General features: G+C 37.7%; 1 protein-coding gene and 1 pseudogene across 5 annotated transcripts in view; one reads left to right on the plus strand and one right to left on the minus strand.

Moving 5' to 3' along the window:
* Arid1b (AT-rich interaction domain 1B) overlaps window positions 1–20,341 on the minus strand; it is a 397,185-nt gene that overhangs the window by 275,536 nt on the left and 101,308 nt on the right. For all 5 annotated transcript variants that reach the window (XM_077802067.1, XM_077802070.1, XM_026393857.2 and 2 more), the window contains exon 3: window positions 8,681–8,830. In XM_077802067.1, coding sequence (XP_077658193.1) covers window positions 8,681–8,830 — 150 coding nt within the window. The remainder of the gene's footprint in view (window positions 1–8,680; window positions 8,831–20,341) is intronic.
* The window catches only part of LOC113186384 (ferritin heavy chain pseudogene), a 31,647-nt pseudogene continuing 26,496 nt past the window's right edge, over window positions 15,191–20,341 (plus strand).

Below are 20,341 nucleotides of genomic sequence, written 5' to 3' on the forward strand. Positions count from 1 at the left end.
CAGAATACAACAGACATTATTATTGCTGTATGTATATAGGTGACTGTATGACCAATGTGATTCTGCAACCTGTACAATCAGAAAAATGAGAAATTATACCCCATTTGATTCAAATGTTAAAAAAAGTCTAACGTGACCATGAGTGAGCATTTACTTAATATTTTATATAGAAAATAAAAATAATATATAATATAATAAGTCCATATCCTAATATATTTGAAATTCTATGTGTAGCTAGCTTATATTATCTATGAAGTTTCTTTTAAAATAAAGAGGCACTAGAAAAATTTCATTGTAAAATGAGTATTATCTGTATGTTTAAATTATTTGTAATAAATATTACATTTATGGAGTTTTAAATTAAAATATTAAATAAACAACTAGAAAAATTTAAGAGCCCCAGCTCCCACAGCGTGGAAACCAGATGTGCTGACTGTGTACTGACTGAATATCTCTAGTACTGGGTAAAACACTTTTTCTCACCCTTTAGGTGGGTCATGGACTTGGCATGGATGTGAATGGCCCCAAAACGTATGAGTGAATACAAGGAATGAAGCCCAAGAGCAAGAGAAACTGACTTGTGCTACAGAATTTAATTTCCGCCTGCTGTTACACAAATGACAAGAAAAGGTGTACTAACTAACTCACACACGCACACCAGGTCAGGCAGAAACGACAGTAACAAACCTCCCCGGCTCACTGGTGCGGGCAAGGAACTTGGACAAGGTGCAAAGGGGAAGGAAGGCTGCTCTGCATCCCCAGGTCTCCTGGCCTCAGCTGAAGACAGGCAGCTGGCGGCCACTGAGAAGCTGGAAGTTGGGGGCCCTTCCCACCACCTGGGTGCACAGACCCTCCTGCTCTGAACAAGAGTAGCACCTCGATACTGAGGACATGATCCACAACAACCACAGACAAGTGTTTATCTTCAAGTCCATGGGCCTACTTGCAACAGGAAATAGACGAACAAGTTCAGCCACACGAAGAGAAACAGCCAGACAAGGCCAACAATGATATAATCAAAGCCAGGACACCTGACCCAGTTTTCCCTGTCAAGGTACAAATTAAGCAGGGGAAATGGGCTGTTCTAGATCAAAAGGCTTAAAAACTAAATCAATTTATTAACCTTGTTTAAATTTTGCTTGAAACAAATGTATTCTAAGGGCATTCTGAGGACAACTGGGGATGAAAGGAATCATATTCAATTTGGCAAGGTGACAGAACTGTGGCTATATGGGAATATGCCCTCACTTTTTATAGACCTCACAGAGTGAACTATGTGGAGGTGAAATGCTATGTTACGAATCTAACTTAAAATACTTTTGAGAAAGCAGGGCATGAAAGACTGGAAGAAAAGTAGATAGATGAGGCACAAAAGCAAATATGGCAAAACATTAGTGATAGGACAGCTAAGGGACAGCACAGGTGTGCTGATTATATCACTGTGTATCTGCATGTGAAGAATTTTTGTAACAAAAACTTCACAAAAATCAAAGTTGGAACATGGCCTCAGATGACTGGCATACACAGGCAACTGGCAAATCCTCTGTCAGAAAGGAAACCCAATGAAGCCACCTTTAAACACAAAGAATTAGAGGAAATGGAATTCTTTGACTCAAGGATAACAAAAATAATGAATATCAAAAATTTTAAAGAGATTTAGAGAAAAGAGTACTTAAGAGGAAATTTTTTAGTCTCATGTTAACTTCATGAAATAAAAAGATTCAAATAAGTATTAATTTGAGTGAAAAAAGAAAAGAAAAATAAACATCAGTAAAGATGTAGCCAAGAAAAGAGCAGAACATAATTAATTTCTTAAAACCAGCACATAATAGAGAAAACAAAGACCAAAGTTGCTTTCAAAAAGCTTTTATCAAGAATAAAAAAACGAGCTGGGCGCTGTGGTGAATGCCTTTAATTCCAGCTGCTCTGGAGGCTGAGACAGGAGGAACACAGATTCAAAGCCAGCCTCAGCAAAAAGTGAGGCACTAAGCAACTCTGTGAGACCCTGTCTCCAAATAAAATACAAAATAGGCCTGAGGATGTGGCTCAGTGGTTAAGTGCCCCTGGGTTCAATCCCCAGTACGTACGTACATACATACATACATACATACATAAGTAAAGCATTATTCACTTAAATGCCTTAACTCTGGATGCTATAGAGATTAAAATATTATTATAATATAAACTTTATTAACATGAAGGTGAAAATTTTGATTTTTCAATGGATAAATTCCTCAAATATAGTACTACATATATATACACACAAAAAAAATGATTCAAGAAGAAATTTATAACCCTGTTATGCCTATAATTATATACACACACACACACAGACAAAATGAAATCATAAGTTTAAAAATCAAGGATGAAACAAAAGCTAAAAATCAAGGGCTACACCAGGGCTTTACAATCACTTCTACCAAACATTCCAACAACAGATAATTCCAATCTCACAAAAATTCTTCCAGTGAATTAGGAAAGAGACTAATCCTAAATTCAGTTTACAAAGCTCCACAGCACAGATACCAAAACCTCACAAAGTTAATTACAGCTCAATCTCATCCATGAATAACAATCCAAGAAACCTAAACAAATGTTCCTAAACTTAATCCAACAGTGTATTTCAAAAGATGACAGATCATGAGGCTTGGTTCTCTGGAATAACACTCTTTTGAACCAAAAAAAAAAAAAAGGTACTTTTACCACAGTGACAGGTTATAAGGGAAAAACAAAGTGGTTAGGGGTTAGGGTTAGGGGTTAGGGTTAATTTAGCATTCATCATAAAAAATAGATCTTAGCAAACTAGAAAAGAAGGGGACTTCCTAAGCCAACAGTAATCTGCTACAAAAAGAAGGATCCAAGAGGGAATAAACATTATTTTTAATGACAAAATGTTGAAGGCCTTCATTTTTAACCAGGGAAAATACAGGAATCGCCAGTCAGTCCTCTTAAACTGTGCAATTAATTGGAGAGGCTGGTCATGCATCAACCAAGAATGAAAAATACAAAAGTGGGAAAGTAGTGATTTATTAAGTACTTTTTTTTAAAATATGAAAAACCTAAGAAAATCAAGAAGCTATGAGAATTAGTAACATTAACAAGAACTGGCTAGACACACAAAAGGTATTACCCAGAGTCATCCCATCTGTATACAACAGCTACAAATAAAGCATACAGGAATGACCCTAATGCAAAGTAGAGCAGCTCTTTGAAGAATATTATAAAACAAATTAAAAACTACCTAAACAAATGGAGAAATAAAATGCAGTGTCATTCAGGAGGAGGAGGGATGGTGGCATGGAAATGTGGGCAATCAAGACAAGGAGGGCTGTGAGAACACACGGGCTGCAGGGGTGTCCCAGCACACCAGTGCAGAAACAGGCCAGGATGGGCACCTTCAGGCAGTGGAAAGACCTAACATCCCTGCTCCTTAACTCTTCCTTATCCCTGACAGCCTCCTCCTGCCTGACACCCAACCCTCAAAACGCCCCCTGTTCCGTGAGAGTAGCAATTTAGGACTAGCCTTCACTTCCCTAATCCTTCCTAGAACTATCTTGCACACACCAGACCCTATGAAACAGCCCCAAACCCAATCTTTCCACAAGGCTCCTGGGGACAGCACCCTTTCTAGCCTGCAACAGTCAAAGCTACATAAACCCAATTTTATGTTATGGCCTTTGGTCAATCAGCTGCAACACCACCAAAAAATCATTTGAGTAACTACCTTCATTTGTTTTACTACTTTTCTTTTACAAGTACCATCTGTTTCACTGAAAAAGGTATTACGAAAGAAAAGACCCAATTATAATAACAACAACAAGACAAAATTCTTAGGGAAAAGCATAGTAAGAAATGAAGTGTACATGAAAAAAATAAGCAACAAAACTCTGTAGAGTAATAATAAACTAATCTTATCAGATACTGAGCGATAATTAAATCAGCAAAGTACTGGTGCATTAATAGAAGGACCAATGGAAAAGAACAGAAATCCCAGAATAACCCTAAACACAACACAAAAGAAAATTCAGCGAATGATAAAAGTGACATTTCCAATCAGTTAAGGGAAGACAGCTGCAAAAGTTAATTTTGTGTGGTAATTTGGAGGGTGTTTTTGGATGGATTTAACAATTTAGAAGGGTGATTTAAGTCAAGCAGATTGTCTTCCATAATGTGAGTGGGCTTCATGCAATTATTCTGAAGACCACACTACAATAAAAAGACCTGCCTTTCTTGAGAAGAAGGATTTCAGCAGATGCCCTCTGACCTCATCTGTATCAGCAGCTCTCTGGGGTCTCCAGCCACCCAGCCACACTGCAGATTTTGGACTTGCCAGTGTTATTATAAATAACACTACATACACACACACACACACATACACACACACACACACACACACACACACACACACACACATTTTGTTTCTCTGAAGAACTCTAATACGATAATCTACATATGAAGAGATGGTTAAATAATCAAAGCCATTTAGAAAAAGCACATTAGGCTGAACCCTCTTCTCTCTTCCCAAACTGTAAGAAGTGAAACATAAACTGAATGTATGAGCCGGGCGCTGTGTCACATGCCTGTAATCCCAGCAGTTTGTGGAGGCTGAGACAGGAGAATCACGGATTCAAAGCCAGCCTCAGCAACAGTGAAGTGCTAATAAGCAACTCGGTGAGACCATGTCTTTAAATAAAATACAAAATAGGGCTGGGGATGTAGCTGGGTGGTCAAGTGCCCCTGAATTTAATCCCTGATATCCCCCCTCCAGAAAAAAAATCCAAAAAAAAAAAAAACTTAAAAAAAAAACCTGAATGTATAAAAACACTATAAAAATTATATGGGAGAGTTGCTTCATGACCCTAAAAGTGTGAGAGGTCTTTTGAGCTCCCACCATAAATAAAATCCAGACATCATGCAAGAGATTAATAACTCTGACTACATGAAAAAAAATTTTTAATTTTATTTGTTTATTTTATGTGGTGCTGAGGATCGAACCCAGTGCCTCGCACAGGCTAGGCAAGCGCTCTACCACTGAGCCACAGCCCCAGCCCACAGGAAAATTTTAAAACAAAAAACCCTTCTGCATTACAAAAAAACCTGCCATAACTAATGTCAAAAGACAAATAATATCCAATCGATAAATAAAGAATTTTCAAAAACCAATCTCAAGTGACCAGTAACTGAATTTTAAAAATCAAGATAAAAAAACAATAAATTTACAGTGCAGGAAAATTAGAAAACACAAATGCTTTTAAACAAATAAGATGACACTCATCATCACTCATAACAAGATAACTGTAAACTAAAACCCTATTATCAGATTGGCAAAAATCCAGAGGCTTTCATAAAATCACACCACATTATGTACAGAGAACAGTCCTCTCACACCTAAATAGCAGAGTGTAAACTGGCGGACTCTGTGGAGTGCAACCTGGCAATATCTTCGAGAAGAGCAAACTTTGACCCAGCAAGTTGCTTTCAGGAATTTGTCCTACAGACATTACTGTGCTTATGAAATGGCACATAATTAGTTTATCAGGGCAACATTGTTTGAATTGAAATAATCTAAATGACCATCAAAGAGAACTAGCTAAACATATGATATGTCCACAAAATGGAATAACTCTATAAAAACAAATATAAAAACTATAAACAGAGTCTGTACAGTACATTAAAATATGCTATATTTGGTATAAAAACAGGGTAAAATTAAAATATGGCATTTTGCAATCTCCAGAAAAACATACAATAAACTAATACAATGGTTATCTAGCAAAAGGGCAAGGTAGGTGGTAAAGGGGAATTAAGATGGGTAAGGCACTTTTCTCTGTATCTTTTCCTTGTACTTTTAAAATTTTTGAAAAACATGATTGTGTTGATTAACCAAAACATTAAACACATTACCAACTGGCTCAGTGGCACAAACCTATAATCCAAACTACTCAGAAGACTGAGGCAGGAGGACTGCCAAATTTGAGGCCAGCAAAAGCAACTTAGGGAAACCCTGTCTAAAAATAAAAGTTAATGGGCTGAGGTTGTGGCTCAGTGGTAGAACACTTGCCTGGCACATGTGAGGCACTGGGTTTGATCCTCAGCACCACATAAAAATAAATAAATAAATAAATTGTGTCTGCCTACAACTAAAAAAAAAAATTTTAAAGTAAATAAATATATTTAAAAAAAAAAACAAATTAAAATTAAAAGGGTTGGGAATATTGCTCAGTGTTAAGAGTCCTTGCCTAGTATGAAGTCCTAGGTTCAATCCCTAGTACTGCCCCCCTCCAAAAAAAATTTTTTTAAATACGAAGTAGGTATCTTAATGAACCCTAAAATTAGCTATTGTATACATCATTTTAACCAAAGTCATTATTTGCTGAGTGCCTTCTATGAAATCAACAGGTTTGAGAGAGAGAGAGAGAGAGAGAGAGAGAGAGAGAGAGAGAGAAAGTCTGTATGAAAGAATGTTCTTATTGTTATGAAATATTGATTGATCAAACTAAATACAGTTGAATTTACTAGGTTTTTAAATGCACATGAATTCAGTATTCTAAGTTCTTTATTAAAATTTGGCCTGGTTGTAATAATATTCTATTGGTATCTTTTATTTTGTTTTAGGATTGATTTTGGAGTATTATTTTGGTGTCAGAGATACCAACTGTATCTACAAAACTAGAACTCATTTCTTAGAGGGGAACGTCCCAGATCTTCTTGGCCTTCTAACTCCCTAGACACCAGGACTGGTCCTGTCAAATCAGACCATCTGACTAAGTCAGTTAAATATCTTCAATTTCAACCCTTTTATCCTACAGGAGTATAATAAAACTTAAAAAAAAAAACAAAAACAAACAAAACCTCAGATATTCTATAGCTCGAGTTTGAACACAAAAAAATTTAACACATTTTGAGGAATTCTGGTTTTATTCAAAATTCAGAATACATAAAAATGATCATATTCATAAGAATCATGATTCTCTAGTATTTCTTGCCATAAAATTTACTGTATTTGAATCAATAAAATAATGGTACGATCAACGCACAAGACAGCCCTCAATTTAGCACATTAAAACAGTATTCATTACAATAAGACTCTACCTGTACTGTGCTTTCAATATTTAAATGTGAAGGATATTAAATATCTAATTGCCATCTGCTGGAAGTCATCAGTGAATGCTTCATAAAGGAAGTAAATTTTGAGTTTGGTCTTGAAGGAAATGACAGGCACTCAAAATCCTTAATCAAACTGGTTTTACAATCAGAGAGTAAAATGAGTAATGTAATCTCTCTACTGAGTCCTTAAATTTTGATGACATGACAAAACATTCTATGTCTACAGATAAGTTCAATAAGTCTCTGAAAGCCCCTTGAAAAAGCCTATAACTTTTCTATGGAAACCCCAGATACCAGTCTCTTTCACTTTAAAAGAGCTGATATTTGAAGTGCTTTAAAACATTCACACACTTTAATAAAAGCTAGACCAGACAGCTCTGAGATAATGCACCTCCCTACTGATAGAGGTTCTATATAACCCTAGCTATATTACCAAAATTTTGCAAACACACACACAGAAAGAAAAATTGTACAGAATCTTGAATCTTTCCTGCGGTTTTAACATGTTTTGTTTAAAGTCATAAACTCTCTTTAGAACTCTGTAATCAAAGTCACATGGGTGCTGACTCCAACAAATCCAAGAAAATAGTTAAGAAATTCACTAAATTGACCAAAATTTAAGCTCCATGTAGTTTTAGTTTTCGCTTATGATCAACAGTCTTTTCAAGCTATAAAAGAAGCTCTTTAAAAATGAAAAAGTACACATTTTCTCTTTACTACCTCCACCCCAAAAAAGAGAGAAGTGGGGGAAAGATTAAAATGGAAAGCTGCATTTTGATGCTTATGACTGGCAGAGCTATGACAATCGCATTGTGTTCAGAGTGAAGAGTCCCTGCTCAGGACTTCACTGTACTTCACACCTATGTGACAGTCTCTAAGACAACATGGAACTCAATCACTTTACCAAATACACATGTACTATTTTTCTTAATCATATAAACTCAAATATATTGCCCAATAACATAAAGCAGTATTTTAATGAGGTTAATTTAAAGTAGAAACTTTTTACTTAACGCAGATGATTCCCATTAGTATTTTAATATATTATTACTGAAGTGATTATCTGTTTATAAGCTACATTTCCGTTTATAAGCAACATTTTCACCCAGCATCGCTTAATAATAAAACAAACCTAAATAAAAAGTCAAGATAAAAATATCACGCATGTGCCAACAAGTAGGAACAGGCAAAAACCCTTTTCCTGAACAAGCCTTACACAACAACAGAGTACTTTCTTGAAAGACTTAGAAGGCAAATGACAAATAACATGAAATGAGTGACAGTTTCTACTGTCACCAACCAGAAATGCAAGCAGCTATTAAACTAGTCACTTTTCCCACTCTTTAATCTCACACATGCAGGAAAGAATGAAGGAATAAGGAGGTGGGGAGGAGGAAAGAGGAAGGGAATTAGATTAGGCTATAGGTTTGCATGTTCTCAAAATTACCTTTGTTTTCTACTGAGAGCACAATTATTAAAATGGGACAGAAAGATTTTTCAGAGCATGATCTGCCTCTGAACACAGGCCTGGAGGAGAAAACAAGCGCTGGGGAAGGCAATGGGCTATGCTCACCTGCTGCGGCTGGTACCTCTGCTGGGACTGGGATGGCAAATACTGCGCCTGGGGCGGGAGATGTGGGGGCTGGGGCTGCTGGTTGTAATATGGCTGTTGGCCTTGTTGGCAGTAGCCACTCACACCTTGCTGTCCATACTGAGGTGGCATCTGTCAAAAAGTCAAGCAAAACAAATGAGAGAATCAAAATGTGCAATTAAATGAAATCAAATATAGTTTCAATTCAGTAACATGGTGTGAACTCTTGTAAGCAGTTGAATTCAATATTATTAATCCTCTCTTCATTACATAAATCAACATACTTCCTTCTCTTCACATACTATCAATGAAGTAAAAAATTTTTTGACTTTACCTTTAAAAACCATATTTTATCAGATAGCAAGTATTGAGAAAGCCATAAAAATCTAGTGAGAAAAAAAGCTACTAATACAGATATTTTACAAATGCCTCGGCTAAGAAAGTCAAAGAGGTATTATGTTAAGTCCATTCCCATGCAACAGTGTAAATATGGATTCACACAATCTATGTTAATTCATTGATATTTTGTAGGATGCCTGTGTTTTGAGTGTATCACACCGTGCGTGTCTGTTTCCAAGTTCAGAATAACTAAAGTTAGAACATCCCAATTACATTTCTAACACGATGTGAGCCACTTACATCAGCAATTCCACTCACTATTTTTGCTAAAAAGAAATGCATTCCTTTACCATCAAATGAAACCCTTTGAAAGCAATACCCCTTATAGTTTGGAGCTTAAATGTCCCTCAAACGCCCATGTGTTAGAGGCCTCTGTGTAAGAGAAGAGGCCTAGTGGAAGGTCTTGAAGTCACTGCAGCCATGCCCTTGAAGGGGACTGTAAGACTCCAGCACCTTTCTCACTCTCAGTCTTACTCCACCCACATGTTCCTGCCATGATGCGTTGGCCTCACCAAAACTGTGAACCAAGAGAAACCTTCACTAAGTTGATAATCTCAGGTATTTCTTCTAATGGTGGAAAACTGACCAATGCAAACACATAGAAAACAATACTGTGGGTATCAAACCACCAATTCAGGTTCCTGAAGGAAATATATTCATATCTAGTTGATAAAACAGGAAATAATAATTAATAAATAATAAAGCCCACTATAAAATAGACCAAAATGGCCCAAACAATCTTCTCCATCTCTAATTTACATGACCCTAAATATTTGTTAAAGCATTTTTCAGAGGAAAATCCTTCCTTGTGCAATCAATAGACCCTTAATAGTATTTTTCAGATTTTTTAAAATGAGAATTTTTAAGTGTTTAAAATAAGAAGTCTATTGATTTTCTTTTTCTCCTAATTAAAAGAGCAAGATAGGAAAAGAAAACCAAGAAATCAGAACAGTAAAGAACACTTCAGAGCCAAGAATGGTGAAGTCATTCTGTTAATACCACAATATGGTTCCTTTGGGAACTCCAAGAACCTGAGCCCCATAAGCCCACACACTCAAGAAATTAAGGAGTACCAGATACACGCTGAAAAGTCAAATTCAATATAGAAACACTGAATGAGGCAAAAGAAAGAATGACAAAGAAGGAAAATTTCTAAGACAAATTAGTACAGTATTTCTTTCAACGTAATCCAGATTATTTTTAAAATCTATCAGCAATTATCACAAACACCACGGCTCACAACACCTCTTATCATAAGGTGCCTGCAACATTAGAGCAGACGAGTTTGCAATGAAAAGCCATTTAACAGCACGGTTAAATTCCTTGCTTTTATTTATTTTTCAGCTTGATATTTCATAATGCATGTATGTCCCTGCCACATACCAAGCCAAAGAATTTCCATAAAATACAACTCTGCATGCTAGAACACTACACATCCTCCCGTTCAACACCCATATGTTTGATTTGATATCTAATACTATATTTCACACGAGCATCTTTGCAGTTTGATTTGAAGCAGTGAGGATAACACTTTTGCTAGTGTTAAAATGACTGTAAAGCTCAGTCAACACAGCCAGCAACTCCCCTAGGAGTTATGCTTGAATATGTTGACTTGCTGCTTTATGGAAACCCTTGCGCACAATATCAAAGTGTTCCTGGGTGGGGGGCTGCCTGCCAAGCAAGACAACAAGAGGACATATTGCAGGAACCTACTAACACCAGAACAGCCACCACTTACTAGACTCTTACTATGCATTCTAACTCTGGGATGCTTGGGGCAGGTCAGGGGGCCAGGGGGTTAGGGAAGGGCACAAGTAAATCATCCACAGAGCTACCATAACTAGCAAAACTAAGCAAACTACAGAGGTAAAACCATGCTTAGGAGCCCTAGTTGCTATCTTTAGCCATCAAAAACGATCTGCCATCCTCTAAAGTATATGGTCTAATTCATTCCTTTGGGACCAACTTCACTGACACCTCTCTCTGTGAGCCTGGGATGAGGAAACCTAAGATGATGGACAACTGGCTCTCCAGTGGATCTCGGTTAGAAATGCATGAATAGAAACCCAATTCCCACTGTCCCTTAGTTATCTGAACATGGTCAATCACAAAACTTGTCATAAATCTCCAACTGCAAAACAGGGTTATAGTATTAATTATTAATAATTTCTTTATTAATTCATACTAATAGTGTGGTCAGAAATGTAATAATCCTACCTTGAAGTTTATGCAGATACTATTACTACTTTTTAAATTTATAAATTGTAGGGCTGTCTCTAACCTGTTAAACTATTTTCTAAGAGTAACCTTTAAAAGCCCATTTCTTAATATAATAAATATCTCCTGTAGGTGCCCGAACTGAGGTCTGGTTTGTTGGTTTGTTTGTTTTGGTGCCGGGGATTGAATCCTGGGTTCCTTAATCATTGAGCTACATCTAATCTTCAACCCTTTTTATTTTGTTATTTTGAGACAGGGTCCTGCTAAGTTGCATAGGGCCTTGCTAAATTACTGAGGCTGGCTTTGAACCCATGATCCTCTAGCCTCAGCCTCTAGAGCCGCTGGAATTACAGGCATGTGCTACCATGCCCGGATTAAGGTCTGAGTCTTTAATGATTATTACTAGTTTTGTTTTAATCATTCCAGCTGCAAGGTTTTCAAAGCTCTAATGTGTACTTTTCAGACTTCTTAACCTGAACAATCTATATCACATGCATAAAATTCACAAGGAAGTCATCAGAGCCCATTGTTGGCTTGGTTAGTTCTGCCATCTTTTCACCAACAGGCCACTGCTATTCATTCTGACCTCAGCCCTCAACCCAACCCCAGTATTCTTGATATACTTCCAAGGTGCTGAGACCTGAGGAGCCCAGACACATTGTCCAAGTGACAGCAGCACAGAGGACTACTCCATGAGGAATACATGTAGGTTTGTCCCAAGCTCTGTGAGGCCTCTTCTGGCTACTCAGAGTTTCTTCATTTTTTCTTTTCTTAGTTCTAAACCACACTCAGGACAACTACAACAATCACTAGACTGTGTATTATTTATGACCACACACGCAGTAAAGCTACCAAAATTTGAATCAAAAAGGAAATCTATGTCTCTCTCTGGGAATGAAGAGGGAACAGACAAGGTGAGACTTCAGCCATGCATTTTCCTCCTTTAAAAAAAAAAAAAGACATGTAGGGGCTGGGGTTGTGGCTCAGTGGTAGAGCGCTCGCCTAGCACATGTGAGGCCCTGGGTTCGATCCTTAGCACCACATAAAAATAAATACATAAAGATATCGTGTCCAGCTAAAAAATAGATATATTTTTTTTAAAAAAAGACATGTAGCCAGGCACAGTGGTGCATATCTGTGATCCCAGCGGCTCAGGGGAGGCTGAGGCAGGGGGATCTTGATTTCAAAGCCAGCCTCAGCGACTTAGCAAGGCCCTCAGCAACTTAGCAAGATCCTGTCTCAAAATGAAAAAAAGTGCTGGGGATGTAATTCAATGGTAAAGCACCTCTGGGTTCAAACCACAGTAACACTATGCCCCCCCCCCAATAAAAGTAGGGCTGGGAGTGTGGTAGGGCATGCCTAGCATGTAACACAGATAGCAAAATCTATAATCTTAGTACAGTTGCACAAAGTGCTATATTTGTTTCTGACCTGTTCCTGTGCTTAAATTATTTCATCATTTTACATTCTAACGTAAAGATCTTGGATCCACCTTCTGCCCTTTATCACACAAAAGGAGACGCAGAGGGGAGCTAACACACACACAGGCAGGGGACCCTTCAGGATGGTCCTTTCCAGAGTGGGGCTCTGTCCACTGCTTTATTAACTAGGTCCACTCCGGTCTCAGCTCCAGAGACCCATGTCTTCTCCCTGGGAGGGATTCAGATGGAGCAAGTCACCAGTGTGTTCTCCACAAAGATGAATCTGTACAGGCTGCTACGTCTGTAACTCCAAGGACTTGAAGCCAGCATTTCCTTGTGGCTTCCATGAGGGACACTCATTTATCTCACAAAATTAGTTCTACTGTCAAAAAAGCTTGAAAAATAAGCATACTATAAAAATAAAGCAGACTACATATGTAAATTATAGGATCTGTGAATTCTTGAACAGTCAGGGGGCTGTCTGCCACAAAACCCAGGATCTCTTCACCTTCATAGGCATCCGGCCCCATCCTGTGGAGTGTGACCTCTTGGGACAGGCCTTCCTGGTTGAGGTCATCAGTGTATGCAGAATGCCTGACCTCTAGGAAAAGCTCAGTGAAATGTTTACTGACTGAACCTCCTGGAATACATACATAAATTTCACGGCCAACAAAGTAAATTTGAGAGCTTCTGCCTTGAACTCAAGAAGGGTCCACTCCAATTCTACCTCCGTGCACGAAGGCTCAGGAAGACATCCAGCATGGATCCCACCATCCTCTCTGACGTGTGCTTTTGAAGCATTAGTACTACACAACTCACTTTCCACCTGGACTTGTTGCCTCTGTACCAAGTAATCTACTTACATTAGTCTATGAACAAAAGAATAACTTGGCGTTGTCCTAAAACATGATGAAAACTCCCCACTTCTCAATTTTGACATAGTACTTTGTGATATATAATGAAATGAGCACTTCACCAGTCCAAATTTAAAGATCTACTGCTTTCTTTTTTTCACTTTGCTAAAATGTACATAAATTTACCACCTTAACAATTTTTAAGTGTGCTGTTCGGTGACATTAAGTACATTCACACCACTGTGCAACCATTACTACCACCATTCATCTTCAAACTTCATCATCCCAAACACAAGCTGTTCCCAGGAAACAGCATCTCCACCTCATTCTCCCCCATGCCTCCCCTGGCAGCAATGGTTCAACTTTCTGTCTCTATGAGTTTGTTATTCTTACTCTCGCCTAAGTGGAAAACACACACATTTGTCCTTTTGGCCGGCTTGCTTCACCTAGCACGGTGTCTTCCGAATTCAACCATGGTGTTGCATGTGTTAGAATCTCCTTCCTTTCCACGGCCACTGTATGTACATCCATTTATATTGTTTATCCATCCACCCACTGATAGACACATGGGTTGTTTCTAACTTCTGGTTATAGTGAATAATGTTGCTCTGAACATGGGTTTACAAGAAGCTGAGACTTTGCTTTCACTTCTTTGGGTATATGCCCAGGAGTACAATTGTTAGAGCATATGGTACTCCTATGTTTAAATTTTGAGGAACTGCCATACTGTCTTCCACAGCAGCTGTATCATTTTACATTCCTACCAACAGGGCACAAAGGTTCCAATTTCTCCACATCCCTAATGATACTTGTTATTTTCTATTGCCCCCTCAACCCGTAACAACCTTCCTAATGGGTGTGAAATGTTATCATCTCATCTGATTTTGATCTGCATTTCCCTACTGATCAATGAGACTGAGCATCTTTTCCTGTGCTTATTGACCAAATGTACATTTTCTGTGGAAAAGTGTCTATTCAAGTCCTTGGCCCAATTTTTAATTGGGTTGTTTGTTGTTGAATTGCAGGAGTGCCATCCTATTCCTTGGGATGCCTTCTTGCTCCCTTGATAGCATCCTTTAATGTATAGACAGTTTTAATTCTGATGTCATCCATCTCATCTATTGCTTCTTTCATTGCCTATATTTTTGTTGTCACATCCAAGAAACCTCTACCAAATCCAATTCCATGAAGGTTTCTCTTAGGAGTTTTATGGCTTTATAGTGTTTTTAGCACTTATATTTATGACTAGGGTCCAGTGAGTTAACTTTTGGACACAGTATAAGGTAAGGAATAGAATTCTATTCTTTTGAAAGACTCTATGTAATTTTTACATCAGCTTCAAATACTTTTGTTTCTATGAAGTTCAAAATCAGGTAAAATTGATTTCTTGTCATAGAGATCACAATAATAGTTGTGGGATACAGGGACTGACTGGAAAGAGGCACAAAGAAGCCTTCTGGGAATGACAGAAATATTGTAGATCTTAATTTGGATGGTGGTTTCATGGATGTGCACATCTGTCAAAACTCATCAAACTACACACTTAAAATCTGGGCATTTTATCCTATAAGTAAACTGTACCTGAACAACACTGGCAGAACATGTACATGGACTCAGTGCAGAAGCAGCATCTGGGCTGCAGCCTCACCTCCTCCACAGCCTACAACACAGGTTAATGCTTCTGCTTACATTGCGCCTGCCTTAACTGATACCTAGAGGAAATATTCCACTGGATAATGATAACTCCTCGTAGATGCTCACAGAGTTCTCACATTTTCACCTGATGCAATCCAAAACATTACACAGCAATTGGGCATTTTGAAATAATCATGGTGAATATGCATATTCAAATATTTAAGGCAAAACACAGTATTATAGATACAATACCCCTTTGCTGCAGAATTCTATTTCTGGACATTTATCTTAAGAAAAAATATGAAGCAAGTAAGTAAACATTTGTTTCAAAAATATGGAAACATTCTAAGTCCATCAATAGATTGACTGAGGAATGAGGAATTCAATAAACACTTTACAGTCATTTAAAATAATGATCACTATAGACAATATATACATAACAAAAAAAAGTTCTTTCATAGATTGCTGAGGTGGGGTGGAAGGGGAAGCAGGTATATTTATGTATGTATATGTACGTGTACTATAAAATAATGCTATTTTAAGATGAAAACATGGGTGATTTCTAAAGAATTAATAGCCTAAAAGACTACTTATCAATTATTATCATTCCTTAAGCATATCCAGAATTTTTCATGAATCCAGGAGGAAAAAAATGCAATTTAATTCAGATTTACTGCTGCTATCTAAGGATAACCAAAAAGTACATTATAATAATTTATTTCTAACAACAGAAAGCTCTGTGATTTTTATTTGTTTTTCATCATAGATTTTGGCCCTTCAAAGTAAATTCTACAAACTGGGAAGTCCAAAAAGCACAAGAAATCTTAACATTCACAACAGCTCCACTCAAATGCAGCAAATTCTGTTGGCTTCTGATTTCACAGAAAGATCAAACACTACTTTTCAAGCCTAGAAGACTGACTGAAAATTCCCCACAGCAAGAAATTCAGATGCTAAGATGATGTGTGGCCAAACCAATTGAATGAGGAAATTTTATTATGTCAACAAGTCCAGTCAAAAAAAAATATAATGTGCTAGAACGTAATAAATAAAGTTTACAAGGTCAAGCTCTTACAACTGCTCCATTCTACAGTTGCTTAAGTAAGTTCCCAACTGAGACTTCAAAACAACTTTGGCACTCCCCACCAAACATACTTTCTTATTTTAAAATGAAAAACAAATCTTATTCTTAAGTTTGTCTAAGGAAACAAATATTCCACAATTTCCTAAAAATAATTCCTCATGCTTGAAAAACAAGATAGAGTCAACAATTACACACTTTTAGCGCTTACTATGTATGTGGTGCACTAAAGTTAAGTTCCTTCCAGTTCTGCCCAGCTGCCTTTGAGCCAGGTGAAAAAGTGTCGGCAAAGTACTCAGGGCCATTTGGCATCTCACACTGACTGGATGGCGACCACAGCAACAAGCTAGGTTCAGGACCCTTTTGTCACCACGGGGCCACTGCAGCTGCTGGCTGTGCTCTAGGAACACTGTCATCTGCCAGTTATTCCTAGCAGATAACTCACACGCCACCAGCACTGTTCTCTCTTAACAGACTGACAACCAACCAACATAGCCGGGATCGCTTACCCTCCCCTAGCTTAGAATTTTTTTAAATTTCAAATCAGAAAATAAATTTACTTTTTTGATTTGTAAAACAGTGTTGAAAAGTCCTCATTTGTATCAATTATAAGTCTTTTTTAAATAATAAACTTGCTTATCAAACTTTTTTAATCAGGTACACACAATGTAAGATTTTAAAAACATAAACATGGTGAAATAATATACATATGATTTTGCTTGGATTTCTTTATAATTACTAATTGCCTACAAATTTCATTGCTTATTCTAAATTCAAGAGCTCTATATTTAGCAAATCACAACTTAAGCAAATAGTAGGTCAGACCAATGTTCTTCAGAGGGACTATTCTTTATACTGGTGGGAACTAAATGGTGGTGCCTCTCATAACCTCAATTTCAAGAAATCAGGGATATGTCCTGAGCAGCCTTTACTTCCTCTTAATAACCATTATGAGTCTATTATCCATGAATTTATTTACACCTTTCTCATATTTACATTTCCAGTCTACACTGTCTCTTTACTGTAACAAATTCTGCAACATTATTCCCAATTTGTAAAGTGATATATCCTTTAGTTTTCATAAAAACTAACTCCTTCAAGCTTCACACACAGAATCTGATAACAAACGCATGGTCAACCAGAGAGGGCAATCACAGCATCCAAGCCTTCTTTCCCCCCTCATCAAAGGTCCCTGACCAACTGCTGTCTATCTCCCTCCATCTCCTGGTCATTCTTGCTGTGCTGTGAACTGCTTTCACTTGGTTACTTTTACAGGGAAACAGCAGCTAAAGAGCACGGATGATTCCGGAGCAGCAGTAAGCCTAGCAGGGCACAGGGCAGGATTACTCTTTTCTGTTACCATTAAAAAGAAACCTCTGGTAATATTTCCTATTCTCCTCTACATCTAACTACAAATGTTTCACCTTCCTTTCCAGGTCAGCCAATTAGAGGAGATTCAGTTAAGCATTCATAAAACGCAAGCATTCATCGGCAGCAAAATGCTCTCTCATTTACAACTAGTGTTGAACTGTACACAAAATTAACACACAAGTGTATAATTGTAGTTTTATGCTCAAGTGCCCTAATTATACACTTTAAAACACCTTCTTCCCAAGGATCCATTGAGGGCATTCGATACCATGGATCTACAAAGTCTACATTGTGTTTTTAATAAAAAAAAACAAGCATAAAAGGAAAAAATGTGCAGATTCAGAGGGAAAAGTGTGTGTAACATACACTTTGATTCTAAAATTCTTAGCTAAACAAGATTGCTAATTTCCAAAGCATTTAAATTTATATGGCAGGGGAGAGGAGGTCCTGAGTAGCCAAAGAGTATTGATTCACACAGCCTACTCTTGAAGACGACAGAACCCACACCCAAAAGGTGCTCTAAGATCCTTCATAAGCCATCTTAGGGGCAAAAGAGTTCACCTATGAATTTACATGCATTATTTGTATAATAATACAAGCAGGAAAAGGATTTTGGGGTGGAGAGGCACGGTTGAACTCAGGGGCACCCGACCACTAGGAGCCACATTCCTAGCCCTATTTTATATTTTATTTAGAGACAGGGTCTCACAGAGTTGCTTAGTGCTTTGCTTTTGCTGAGGGTGGCTTTGAACTCATGAACTTCCTGTCTCAGCCTCCTGAGCTGCTGGGATTATAGGTGTCTACCACCAGGACAGGCAGGAAAAGGATTTTAATAGTGTAAGCAGTCATGCTCATTTCTAATGTAAAAGCTTTGACATCTAGATTACCAATATCTACATTTAAAAACCAAATTAAAAAATAAGTATTTTCCATACCAAATATAGGCAGTCATTTTTAAATCACAACTGTGGATATAACATCAAGATGATTTCATAAGGTACAGCTCCCATGGTGGTCACAGTCTATAGAGAGAAATCGGGGATCTCCAGGCAATCTACAACAATAAATGGGTTGGTTCTGCTCACAGAAGCAATGCTTTCCTAGAAAAGGCTACTTGAAAATAAAAAGCCTTGTGGTGCCTCCTCACAGGAATCTGGTTGTTTCCATCCAACGAAGTGCTGGCCAGAGAAAGCACACTTGTGAGATCATTTACTTGGTAATGAATACATCACACTGGAAAGCGATTTGGATTTTCCATCTTTCTTGTTTCATTATTGCCCAAACTATCACAGGTAATTTTGAATCAGCAAATATAATCAATTTTTTAAATCAAAAAAGATTACAAAATCTAAAGTCATAGTGGTGTAACAGTACTTCATGCACATTTTAGAACAGCAGGAGATTCTAATAAGACTTTAAAATAAGAAAAAGTCAGGCTACAGTATGTTCACATTTTTAAAAACCACCCACTTGGCCCTCAAACACATGGTAGGTAAGAACACCATTTACTAGAGTGAAAAACAGAAAATACACAGGACACAGAACAGGGCTGCAGAGGAGCTTCTTGCCTTTCTGTCCTTCCCACCAGACCTTTCCTGTCTTAATACAGCACAAAAGAGCCAAGAACTTCACCACTCTCCTATGTAAACCAGCTGCTAAAATGGACGCGCCAAAGGGGAATTTTAAAGAGATAACCTTTGCTGAGGCTGCAATGTCAACTTTGTAACCGCACCACTGGAAGATGTACCGGGAATGCTAGGTTAAAGAATGTTCTGAGGTAACTACTTACTAAGTAGGGCTGCGAGGTAGAGAAAAATCACAATTTGGCAAAACAGAAGTAGAACTGTTAAAGAGCCAGTGGAGAGACTGGTGATGGTACTGTGTTCAGGAGGAGCTGGATGGGGAGGGATGAGACACCACTTACTGCAGCCTGCTTTCTGCCTGGAGGATCTCACACCACACACTAAGTTGCTCATCTGGTATTTAAATACAGCCTTTGAAACTGTTTCCTTTTCAACTTTAAAATTTTTAACTGTTACATGAAAATTGTATCTATTTATAAGGTCCCATGGGTGGAGGCAGGGCTGGGGATTGAAACTGGGCCTCTTGTGTGCTAGGCAAGTACTCTGCCACTGAGTTGCATCCCAGGCCCCACTGACATTCTGATGTATAAGAAGACACTGTGAAACCTTCAAATCAGAATGGGGTTTTGGGGGGTTTTGGTTTTTTTTTTTTTTTTTTTTTTAATGAAACTCAAAGGAGCAGGGGACTGTATTGCTGCCAACCATCCAAAGTGCACTCTTTGAGGGTGAAGGGGTAGCTGCTTCTGTGTCCTTTTTATTTATATACCCTTTCTCTCCTGATCAAAAGGAAAGGACAGGAAAGGAGAGGATGAGAGAAAATGATTTTGGCAACTAAGCTGATGAAAACGGGAGAAAAACCACCTACCTCCTCAAAAATGAAAATTTAAAAACCTGAATTATTTTAAAATTAGTTTAAAAATATACAGTCTCAGTGTTCCATATGATTTTTTTAAGGGAGAAAGTATATTCATTAATCTATCAAACTCTAAATTTAAATGACATATGGAGAAAATGTATGAATGGAGAAAAACATTAACAAATGATAATGGAAGAGTCAAACTCTCCACAGACTGTGGTCAAGA

This window comes from Urocitellus parryii, chromosome 8 (assembly GCF_045843805.1).
Source record: "Urocitellus parryii isolate mUroPar1 chromosome 8, mUroPar1.hap1, whole genome shotgun sequence".
Taxonomy (NCBI): Eukaryota; Metazoa; Chordata; class Mammalia; order Rodentia; family Sciuridae; genus Urocitellus; species Urocitellus parryii.